The 12,336-nt window shown below is 38.9% G+C and overlaps 1 protein-coding gene and 1 long non-coding RNA gene across 3 annotated transcripts in view; one reads left to right on the top strand and one right to left on the bottom strand.

The window, feature by feature from the left end:
- Positions 1 to 11,915, top strand: part of LOC121671803 — a 29,258-nt gene extending 17,343 nt beyond the window's left edge. The window contains exon 2 of the long non-coding RNA XR_006018622.1: positions 11,634 to 11,915. This is a non-coding gene — a long non-coding RNA (uncharacterized LOC121671803). The remainder of the gene's footprint in view (positions 1 to 11,633) is intronic.
- Positions 1 to 12,336, bottom strand: part of OSBPL10 (oxysterol binding protein like 10) — a 114,872-nt gene that overhangs the window by 77,865 nt on the left and 24,671 nt on the right. For both annotated transcript variants that reach the window (XM_042044026.1, XM_042044025.1), the window contains exons 2-3: positions 5,908 to 6,089; positions 4,078 to 4,157 (exon numbers count right to left, since the gene is read on the bottom strand). In XM_042044026.1, coding sequence (XP_041899960.1) covers positions 4,078 to 4,157; positions 5,908 to 6,089 — 262 coding nt within the window. The remainder of the gene's footprint in view (positions 1 to 4,077; positions 4,158 to 5,907; positions 6,090 to 12,336) is intronic.

Genomic DNA, 12,336 nt, shown 5'->3' with positions numbered 1-12,336 from the left:
AAAAGGAGAATGAAAACAACTGGATAAACATAACAAGAACAGTTTCAGAACAAAACAAGCCACCCTCCTGAGTCTTTAAATGTCCAAACAGATTCTCTGGAACATCTTAGGGCTGACAGAAGGGAGACAGAATTCTCTGAGCATGCTTTGTGGGGTAACTGAGGCAGGAGAGGGTTTAACTTCTTCCCTCCCCCTTTTCATCCCCCACTCGGCATTGGAAAGGGATTTTTGGGGAAACAACTGGCAAAAGCATGGTTTTGTGAGGGAAACCATGGATGAAAAAACGGATTGGGAATCCACTGGGGGTAATAGGACATAGGGTAAAAGGGAAAGGTGGGATTAGGAAAGGGAGACTGTAGGGGGGACTTACAATGGAGATACTGTCTAACATGACTACGATTTTTAGCATACATACTGCCTTTTACAGGAACACCATCAGGCCCAGTGACCTGCGATGCTTGTAACCCTTTTCTACCTCGTATAATTTTGAATTGCACCACCTCTCCATCTCCCAAGCTTGGGATGCATTTTTCAGGGTTATTCTTTTTAATAGCAGTTCTATGCACGAATATGTCTTGCTGGTTGTCACACCTTGTTATAAAACCATAATTTTGCTTAACATTATACCATTTTACTATCCCTAAGGTCTTAGTTACTATGATCTTTTTCCGAGTGGCTGCTGTTTTCTGTCTCGCTGCGTCTTTGCTCTCTCTTTCGGTCGCTCCCGTGTTGGAATTGTCGGGGCTGCTGGTGCCTGCGCGCTCTTCCCGGGGTCGCGTTCGGGGCTGCGTGGGCCGGGCCGCGCCGCTCAGTTCTCCGTGCGTCGCCTCCTCTGGTCGCAGCTTCGCTGCCGATGCCGGGCGCTGCACCCACGTCTCGGCCGGGCCCCCGGGCGACGACTCCCCCGCGCCCTGCTCCAGCGCGTGTTTCGGTTCGGCGCAGCTCCGTCTCGGTCGGGCATTCCCGGGGCTCGCTCCACCACACGCTGCACGCGGCCGGGCAGGCACCGCCGGGTCCCGCCGCTCCTCGCTCCGCCACCGACACTGCGGCTCGCGTGGCTCCGCCCGTGCGCGGGAACTGCCTCGCTGCTGCTCGCAGAGCGCTCGGTGCACGTGGCCTGGGCCGCACGGTCCCTGCGCCAGGCTTCCCTTCGCCAGGACACAGCCGACATTGCTCAACAGTCTCGGTAACTAAATAATATTCACGAAAATATTCTTCCATCGGCATATATTTTGACTCCAATATTAACTGTGTCCAAACGGTTTTCCAAAAGCCCTTGGTAAGAATTAAATCCCAAGAAACATAGAAAAAGTTCTTAAACAACCATGCCAGGAAGTGTTTCAGTTCTTTCTGAGCTTGAATCAAGCTAAAATTTACAAATCGTTGTTCAAGAATCGTTTTAAGTTTAAGATAAATGTCCATATGCAGCTCTGAGAGCCAAGAGTCTTCCCACTGTTCCTCCATAGTTTAGATATGGAATAGCAAAGCAAAACCAAGAAGAGGAATCCAAAGTTTCCAGGGTTTACTCACACAAATCAGTCGCTTAGGGATCGGGGATCGTTCTGCCCGCATTCTCCACCATTTGTTGCAGTGGGGATACTGCAACACGCATATATCAAACCAGGAGTCCCGTGGAAAGGAAATATATATGGACAGACAGATTCTTGCTAGATGTTTCAGAGATGTTTATTTCTCCAGCCGCATGGCCGGGGCTCTGCCCAGGAACTGTTCCAGTCACGGGACCAAGGGTCCTTCTGCCCGCGCAGGGAACACAAACCAACCCATGGGAACGAGGCTGAGCAGGGGCAGGGAAACCCCGTGTCTGTGCCCTCAGGGCCCCTCTCCCAGAGCTACACGGCGGGGGAGAGACCCCAACACTTCCTAATAACATTTTGCTTTTCAAATACTTTTCAAAACTATAAACACTTTTGCCATCCAAAGCATCCCAAAATAATCTCCACTTTCTATTCATGTCCTTTTGGGGGTTTTTTTTGGTTCTTTGTTTTGCCTGTTTTCAACTCCTTTTCTTTGAAGCTCCCCATACCAATATTATTATTAACAGCTAGCAAATACTTCCTATTCAGCCACTGCAGAGCACTTACTATACTGATTTGCCCTTTCCATTCTCATGACCAGAAAAAAAGACTACAATGAAGTCAAATTTCATCACACAGAGTTCATCCTGTACAGAAGAATAACAAGTATGATGAAAAGTACTTCATTTTTCCCATTCCAATTTTTCACTTCAGAAATGGAAGGGGACTGATAAAAGTATTCATGGCAAGTACTGACAGAGTTAGAGAAGTCTAAGTATTATCCCTTTTGTTTCCTGATAATTTCTAAAATTTTGTTTGCTTTCTTTGGACCACTACTAACTGCTGTTTATTTTCACTGTTGTAACACCATGATTTTTCTCTTGACACACTAATCAATTCAGAACAAGTCAAAATACGTAGATACTACTACCAACTGAAGGAGTTCAATGTGGAAAGGTAGCCTGAACAGAAATTATTACTAATTATTACTAAACTATTACTAAGTGCAACAGTTTTTACCTACAGAGGAAATGTGATCCCAACTTCAGTTATACAAACATCAGCTTCAACTAAATTACTGCCATTCTAAATGAGATTTTGCTATTAAAATAGAATAATTTCTCACAAGCAGGCAAAAGAATAAAAACAAAGCCAGTATTAAGGAAATAGTATAGAAATTAATAGAGTGTAGAAGAGTAAGAATCCGTATGCCATTGCACAAGTCTCCCATATCATATCACAGCAGTTTTACCTCCTCATCACAGTTACATTATAGATGCTCTAAACATTTAAATGCACTTAAGAAGTGAACAGAAAACATACTGAGGAATAATTCATTGATGAGAATTGAGTATAAAAAGTTTATATCACTGGCACAGGAGCTGCAAATCAACAGCAAGTGTTAGAGTACCCTGATCAAGCAGCATTGCATCTTTCTGAGTAGTACTGGGCCACATCTGTATAAAAACAATATTGAATTGCCATGCATAAGAACTTTAAAAGTACTGAAATACTCAAGCTACTTAATTCTCCTTCAAAAAGGGTTTTATTTGTACCCCAGTTGCTTCATGAAAAGTCCATATCAGTCAAAAAGAACAACAAAAGGCTGCTTTTACTTCACGAATTTCAGTAAATGGAAGTCTCCTAAAAACACCATTCATCTTTTCAAAGCCCAACTTTTAAAGATACTGAGGATCACAACTTTGACTGCAGTTAACAGAACACTGATATTCTCAACATCTCAGAACAGTGAGGAATCCTTTCAGCTTGCAGCTATATTCAATTCTTAATATAGCAAACAATTAGTCATGAGAAAAGCAATCTTTTTTTTCTTGTAAGGATATCAACAGAAATGCTTCAAGGACTGAAGAGCAGCAATTTTTGTGTGCAAGGCTTAGCACTAACACCAAAACCATAAATGAAGACAAAAATTACTTATTTCTAATGGAGGATTTTGTTTATTTTTAATATCTTCCACTTTCAAAGTGTATTAGAATTTAAACAGATTCATGCCATTTTTACTTAGAGGTAGGAGACGGCCTCAATCCATCATTTTGCTATTTTTCAAGTCTACATGGTTGGTTGTTTTACCTGTCCAAAATATTTAGCTATTTGAGGACAAAATTGTGGACAATTACTTCCAAGGAGACGTAAATAATATAAATCTTCATAAGATGAGCTCTTTCCGATTCTGTAACAAAGATGAAGACTGGCTGCTGCTAACATCTATCTGAAGTTTCCTATAATAAAAGTGACTAAATTTTATAAAATTAAACTAATATTAGTTAACACTTTTAAATACTAATCAGGACATCACTCAGTACTCAACCATGCACTTCATTAATTTCTCATAAATAGGACAATGTTTATTTATTAAGATGGCCTGTTCCAGTTAGTGACAAATGACAACTTGCTGCTTTTACTCAAAACCCTCTGAACATCCACCCACTAATTACAGCAGTCAATCTATCATCCAGATCATGCTGTTCTTCACCTACACCACTTAAAACTTGATAGCTACTTCTCACTCTTAATTATTTACCTTAGAATCACTTTCCTTGTGATGTTTGGCACAGGATCGAAGCTGAGTTATCCAGTATTGTTTCTCCTTTGCATCAGCAGCTAGAACAGAAACAAGAAAATGCAGGGGATCCCACATAAATCAATACTCTTTTTTGCACAAGAGGTGACAGAGCAGGGCAGAGGGGGAGAGATTAATTATTGATTAGGATGCAGTATAAATCCTAACTTATGCTACATAAGTACGCTTAAGTTTTTCAGAACAACAAATCTAAACCTGTACTTAAAAGGCTATGGCCAGTTGGAAGAGATAACCTTATGAGTCTTCTTCATAGTTATCTCCTTTACATTAGTAAAAGCAGAACTACCTACCTCAAGATGACTATTTTGTTTAAAATTTTTCATCCACTTTTGTTTTACTTGTCTGTCTTTGTGACAGACAAGGGCCACACCACAGTATCTGAATCCATAAAAGCTCTACACTCTGGTAGCTGTCAATCAGCTACCAGACAAGCTACCAGTTCCCCAGATACTTAAGTGCTGCTCCTTTAATGGAGTTCAACTAAATCTCTCCCTAAACCCATGTCATGAACACACAAAGAGACAGGAATAAAAATCACTATTTCCTCCCCCACATCTTTAAAAACCAGCTTTAAAAATTACTGAAGAGTTTGTCTGCTCTTAGATGGCTCCTGTGTAATATAGTAACTCTGTTTAGGAGAGAGGCTTTTTTTTTTCTTAAACAAACAACTACTACAGGACTCCTCATTAAGTCACAATGCAGAGTTGATAATTTCAGTATTTTCTCTTACTTCCTCTGCTATTGAGTATCTTAATGGTTATTGACTCAGCATAAAAATTGTTTACTGATTTTAATCAAATTCACAGACATCATTAAATTTAAAGCAGCATATTGTAAGCATTTGATAATTTCAAGTGATTGAAAAAGCATAATGAAACAACAAGTGTTCATGATTTCTAGCTGTGCAACTTTCAAAGCATTTTAACAGAAATTCTCCCTGGCTGTTCATGAATTCAGTTCTGTGTATGAAAGAGCAACACACTGTACCACAGGGGACTTCTGCATACTCGGTCCTGCTGGACAACTGATACACTGTGGTCAGTATAAAACTAAGAATACTTTTGTTACAGTGCATTACATGTCTTTTTTTTTTAATAACAGTTTATTTTTTATATATTATTTTGATATGAAAGCATCATGATCGATCAACACCTTACAATCAGAACACTGCTTTTTTTCTTTTTTTTTTCTTCCTTTTTTGTAAATATTCCAAAGTAACTTCACTTCTGTATGCCATATATTGTCTGTCTTATACTTGGGAACAAGGGAAGGGAAAATTTCATGTTACAGGTGCACTCAATTACTCCAAGACTGATAAGAACATAACATTCTAGCAGCCTCCCACTGACATTTTTCCCTTCTCTGACCCATCATCAGATTCATTACTGCACGTTATCTGCAGGGTGGTGGCAGGGGAGAACAATACTAGAAAACAATTGTTATGCTGTGGACAGCAATGAAAGCAGCTTCTTCTTCCTTTGGAAGCAAATAAGATATAGCATTCAATCAAAATGCCACAGTAACAGATTACAGAAGCCACTTTGAGGTACCTTCCAGCCCTGAAAGTCTATACATTGTAAAGTCACATGTACTAAACTCCAGGTCACTCCTCCACTGTGTTTTAAAAAATGTATAGTATAATAGAGCTGTATAGCCACTACTTTCTGACAGCACAGGGAAGTAAAAGAGAAATGAGACATGAGAGAAGAGATGCAGAAGTGGGAGTGGGAGAGGAGAACAATTCAGCTGGCACTGTGAGCAGCACTGTACCTCTTAACTTGTACATCTCTCCATTAGCAGAGTAGACCACCAACATGTGTGGCACTTCATCACTGGGCGATATTATAGCTCCAGCTAAAGACAAGGCTCCTCGTGGCTTCGGGCTCTGGTTTTTAGTTTGTTCATTCATGAAATACTGCAGAATCCCTGTCTCAAAGTCCAGCACAAAGTACCTGTTGAAAGAAATTACAAGCATATTGTATTTCTGCAGAAGTTTTTCATGCATTTACCCAAAGAAGGGCACACATTGATCTTAAATCAAGATCATAAATATACAAATGAGGGTAAAGTAATTTTTGTAGTCACAATTTTATAAGGTACGTTTATTTTGATCATTAGGCTAGGCTTTTCAGGGGTAGGTGATCTATTCTTTTATTCATAACATAAGCCATTGCGCAATAAAACAACAGCTAGGACCGAAAGATCACACAAACCAAAAATAAACTAACTGGGTTGCCCAAGTGCACTAAATGAAAGTAAAGGTGTTTCAAAGTTGGTGGGTCAGCCCCAAGAAAACTTTTTTTTTTCCCCCACAAATATACCTATTTTTCACAACAGCACAGATCCTAAATTCCATTTCCCTCTGGCAATCTTCTATGCTATTACACAGAACAATGATTTAACACTAACCCTTGACCAAGGGGGAACAGACAGCAACCTCCTGGCTCACATGGAGGTCAGTCTGCTATGACCCTCAACAGACTAGAGCAAAGATCACACAAATGCAGGCCACCCCCTCAGCTTCTTAAAAAAAACAGCCCTAACAATCTGGCTAATCCCACTAATGTGAGCATTTGTAATACATACTATTTGTGACTGTTCCTCCAAGATAACATTATCACAGGTCAATATTTTGGAAACTGTGATTATTCAGACTCTTGTAGCTTTGTATATCCCAAATTTGCTCAAGTTACACACTTTGTTTTGAAAGAAGCATTTTGTCTCAGCTCTTTCACAATATCCCCATATGCAGAATATCTCTAACCTTTTCCATCGCAGAATATTTCCAGGATTGTCTTCACAGCCTGCAGTTATTGGTGCTGGTCTGTTTCTCTCTTTATTCACACTAAGTAAGTCTGGACATTATGCAAGCAGTTATTGCCTAAGATTTATAGAGTTTCAGACATTTTGCTTGGGACCCCTTCCTTTGCCGTGGTTATGTTTAACTCTACTGCCACTGCCTTCGCATCAGAGCAAAGATCAAATTCTCTTTCAATTCTTACAGATTAACAATCCTCTCCCAAAGAATTTTAAGCTAGGGCATCACTACACCCTTCACTTCTGCCCTGACTCCATCTCCCACAAGCACTTCTGTATCCTTTCCCTCAGGAAACAAATGGAAAGCCTCCCTTTTCTAATCATGTAGCACATCACTTCATCTTCCCTCTACACGTTATCTTCACCACAAAGAAGGACTAGAGGAATGGCAGGCTGAATGCCAACCACATTTTCATTAGCAGAGTTAAAAATAAGGATGCCCTAAAAGGAAACTGTCAACATTTCAGATTACCTTACTGACTTGTATTGTACCAGTTCATAACCTCCCTGTTATGTTTGACTCTTAAATTATTTTAAAATACTAGTCTCCCACTCACAAAGCATTTTTTCTCTTCAGGTTGCTTAGTAGGAAAAAACAATGCACTTAACCAGCAGAGGAAAACAGCAGAACTGGAAAACTTTTTTTTTTAGAAGTCAGACTTGTAAATTTCATAGTAAATTTTAATTTTGCTCATTCTCATTTTTCCTTGTCCATTTTGGGAATATTTGTTACATACTTAAGAGAAAAAGCAAAGCACTAGACAGAAGTGATGCCATGCCCCTGACGAAATTACACAGTAGCTTGACCCTAGAGCTAATGCTTCTCCCCGTCATCTCCGAGCTCAGCAAACAAGTCTAGACTTTACATGCAGTGATGTTCATTCCGAACCTGTGCCATCTTCATTATAATTTCATTGTCCTTTTATTGTTCAGGTACAAATCATTTATTTCAGCCTTTGTTATTTGGCCATTTTTAATTGGTTACTACCTCAGAAATCACCACTGTGGTTACTAAAGCACAGCTCTACAATTAACAAAAGGAGGAACAACAGCTGGAGGAGAAAAAAAAGGAAAGAAGAGGAGAGGCAAGAAAAAGTCTCTTTTTCTCCTATTAAGACCAAAGGGTTTGGGGAAAAAAGTGCCTCTGAGTCTATTAGAACAGAATCTATTAAGTTACATAAACACTACAAGCACTTCAGCTCAGAAACTTTTGCATGCTAGACCAGCAAAGCACTCCCAGAACGACTGTAAGCTCCACAAAAATGGGCTTTGCATTGGCTTAAAGCTACCCTAGGGAAGGAAACCAGCCATTCGAGTACAGAATATACCTTTACCAGCATAATGACATCAGACAGCAGGAAATTCTGCAATTCTCAAACGCAGAGACAGCATCCTTCCACATCCTTGTTATCACAGCTACAGCAGCAGTGTTAACTGGACCTTCTAGCCAACCACAACCTATTTTATGTACAGAACATCAGCACCAGCCCTGTACCTTAGGTTTTTTGTGATGATGTCTTAGAAGCCTGTAAAAGCAAGCAGTGTTTCCAGTAGAAATCAAGCAGTAATTTTAAGAAAGAAAAAGGTAACCAGTTCTCAACAAGCCCTCACATCACCCTCAAGTATCCTGCCTTCTTTCTTATCCCAAAAGAACCAGGAACTTTTCACAAGCATCTTGGCCGCAACACTGTTCACATCACATGGAATCAAGCATTTCCTTTTCAAAGGTTATGGTTTGATGTGCAACTCCCCTCTTCACCTTCCACAAAGTGATATCACACAAAAAGACAAGAATAAACTGCACAGACAACCATAGCCTCACAAAAGAAGAACGGAGATAACACACTTAGAAAACTGCTAAAAGGATAAAAAAAGCCCAGAGAAGGAATAAGGAATTAAGTGTCAAATCAAACAGTGCAGGGCTTCATACAAAGGAGGTGGAGGAGGAAGGAACACAAAGAGATAGGAAAAACAGGAGCATCTTTCAAAAACATTTTCTCGCATCACAGACCAAATGATGACCCAGTTCAGACCATCACAAAAACACAGAAGAAACAGAGGCCAGAGTCTTTCATTAACTGAGGATGGAAAAGCATTACATGTATAAAGCAGAACAGAAGGATACGTGTCCCATTTCAGAAGCGCTGTGCAGCTGAATCAAAAGGACAGGGATCTCTTTTAACTTCTAAAAGTCATTTGTTCTGCCTACCAGGGAAATAACAGCACTAACCTCTCTACAGCTGATTCATCTTGCCACCTTACCATTATTTCTCTACTGGCCTTGCTCACATTTACCCATGATGTCATATTTCTGTAATTAAATCTCAGATACCACTGACAAAAACAAATGTACTCTTTAGACAACAGTCAGGCAGGAGGCAGCAGAGCCAAGTTATGTCGTACTTGTTGTACAAAAAATTAGTGCTACAGAGAAATTGTGAAATAACTGTTACTGAAAGACATTTCCAAAAGACAGCTGAATTTTTCTGTTATTCCAAAACCAGAATAACTTTTTTTTTTAATTAATAGTCATTAAAAGAGTCCATCTAGAGGTAAGGTAGAAAATCACCACTTAAGCATATTTTAAGCAGTTTTAACTTCTTAAGCACAGTTCAGAAGAGACATGTAAAATTACAGGCAAGAAAATGCAGGCTACTTCACAAAAGAAAAGCCAATAGATTTCTCACTTCAGATTCAAATCCATTCAAAGACTAGAAGCTTCTTGATCCTCTGGCCCAGCTTCCCTGAAACTCCTCGGATCCATCAGGATCCTCTGCCATTCCAACCAAATGCAGAACCATTACCAACTGACATCAATTACAAGCGAAAACATTCACCCCACTCTGCAAAGCTGAAGTCTGACACTACCAGAATTCTTACATTTTAAGCCACCCAGGAGTTTGTCAGTATGGCCTGACGACAGTTTAATTCTCTTTTACTTCCCATATTTCAAAATCAAATCCCTCTCTGCATAAATGCTAAGTATTATAAATTCTACAACTGTCTTAATTAAACACTCATTGTGTTTCACCATACCCTTCATCCATTCACTCATTCATTCACAGTCATTTAAAAAAATTTTAAGATGTCAAGCAGAACATGCATGACAAGCTAGGAAGTGTAACTATGCTGCCTTCTGAACTCTTAGAAGGGAAGGGTCAAACACTGTACTAATAAACTACTTCAACCGGGTTTGCTTCCACTAGTATGAGCGTTTATTATAGTAATAATCATAAGATGCTCATATAATCATACAGTATTACAATAATTCATTATTAGTTCCCTATTCAAGAAGACTTGAATGACTATGCTTTAAGGAGTGATAAAATGCTGGTAGTATAGCAGGAGATGGAAGTGCTCTACCACTAGAGCCTGTCAACAAAGAACATCAGCTAAACAGGTCTTCCATGAGAAAAACTGACATTTCAACAGTATACCAGATTTGAGGCAATAGAGAACTTTCTTTTCTAAATTTTAAAAGACACACGTAAGTATCAGAAGCACATCATACGAACATTTCCCATGTAATTTACTCACCTCACTGGATAGAATTTTAATTTTCCCATTTCCAGTCAAATTAATCATTTCCATATTTTCCAGGGGAAATTAATACTTTGGTAAGTAAATAATAAAAAAAATAAATCACATTTCTACATATTTCATCATTCAATTACACATTATAACATAGTGCACTGCTCCTTGAAGCTATCACTTGGATGCAAACCCACAACACACCCTAAAGTATGCTCCCAACAGAAAAAATACCTCAAAATAAGTTTCTCCTTTTCTTCCCTTATTCTGAAAATATCCCAGAAACCAACCATCTGAACCCATGTTTTCACTACTCTGTAATCCCAAGAAGTTTTCAATGTAGGATTGCTAAATCTTTCCACTGTGTAATGCATTCCTAGCGATTTGAATACTCCTCACACCCTTCTTTCCCAGTTAAGTCAGTTTTCTGGACCAGATTTTGTACAACTTCCAGTTTGAATCCATAACGTGTAGAGGTTTTTTATACAGATATTTTCAGCTGGACAACTACAATTCAGTTTCTGACTCAGTCTTCTAGAACAACCTCAACTCTTTTGGAAAGCAGTGTTGTATTAATTATGTCCTTGGGTTCACAGAGGTAGCCTACACTGGAGTCCATGCTTCATAGTTGGACTCTGTCTAATCCCAGACTTCACGCTTAAAACTGGTATGGATGTCCAAACACTGCACACTAGCGCAGACAAATCCTTCTGACTAAAGACAAAAACCTTCCATTTTTCCATCATTTCCAAACAATAAAATTATTTTCATTATATAACGACCTAACACAGCAAGTACTTTTGGATGGACAGGGATGCTGGGTTGTTTCTACAGAAGGCTAGCTTTGTTTTACCTTTTTGGAGATTTTTTCCCAGCTATTTATTAACTCATTGATGAATAGAGGAACTTTTCTTTCTAAAACACCACTTTAGGTCTTCTGGAGACATCTTTCCTCCTAAGCCAGTCTCACAATACATACTTTATGATCTACTTTTTATTTTGTTTCAGCCATAAAAATGCAAATTGTTTAAATAAAATACATTTATTTGAAACAGGACAGTATTCACCCAGATTTAAAATCCTAATAGGCAGCATCACCTTCCCTACCACATTGGAAAAGTAACAATTCTTGTGTTTTCCTTTCTCAGGCTGCTGAACTCATCATTCCAGACAACATGACAAATACTATGCTCTACTCCATACTTCAGCACCAAATTAACTCAAGAACAGAAGCAGCCCACAATAGAAGAATTCTATAGAATTCCCTACCTTCTTCTTCAACCACTGTTCTCAACATTTCTGAATTTCCAAACACGTTTTCCTTTTGCTCCATTCCGATCTCCCCCCAGTCACTGCCAGCACATTTTCCAGTGATTCCATAACCCTCTAAATGAAGATTTTCAAGAATAAAGAATCAAACTATTCTGTAATTTTCTTCCTTTTTTTAAAAAGTAGTTTTAAAATAAGTAAGAACTGTGGTAGAAAGTAAATTACGGTGTCAAAGAAAAGCAAAATTTATGGCTCCAGTAACTGAATGAAATGTTGCATAGAAATATTTCATTTTTAGGAAACTGTATCTTATTAGGACATCCTGAACACCACATTTAAACAACTGTTTCTTTTTTTCCCCTTTTACCTTGATCCATAAAATTAATGGAATTATTCAAGCCAAGAAGGATAAAGCACAGCACACACAGATTTGACAGCCAAGGTCTTTATTATTAAAAAATTATCTCCAAAGTTGTCATTTAAAGACTGATGATCAGGAGAACATGCTTACATTTCAGTAACTCTACCATCCTTTCTGCACTGAGGTTCCTCAATTTATCATTTTCTAACATAAGAAGGCAT

Source organism: Corvus kubaryi, unplaced genomic scaffold, assembly GCF_017639235.1.
Source record: "Corvus kubaryi isolate FWS band 111438036 unplaced genomic scaffold, C.kubaryi_AGA036_p1.0 37398, whole genome shotgun sequence".
NCBI classification, from domain to species: Eukaryota; Metazoa; Chordata; class Aves; order Passeriformes; family Corvidae; genus Corvus; species Corvus kubaryi.
This window is presented reverse-complemented; position numbering and strand designations above follow the sequence as displayed.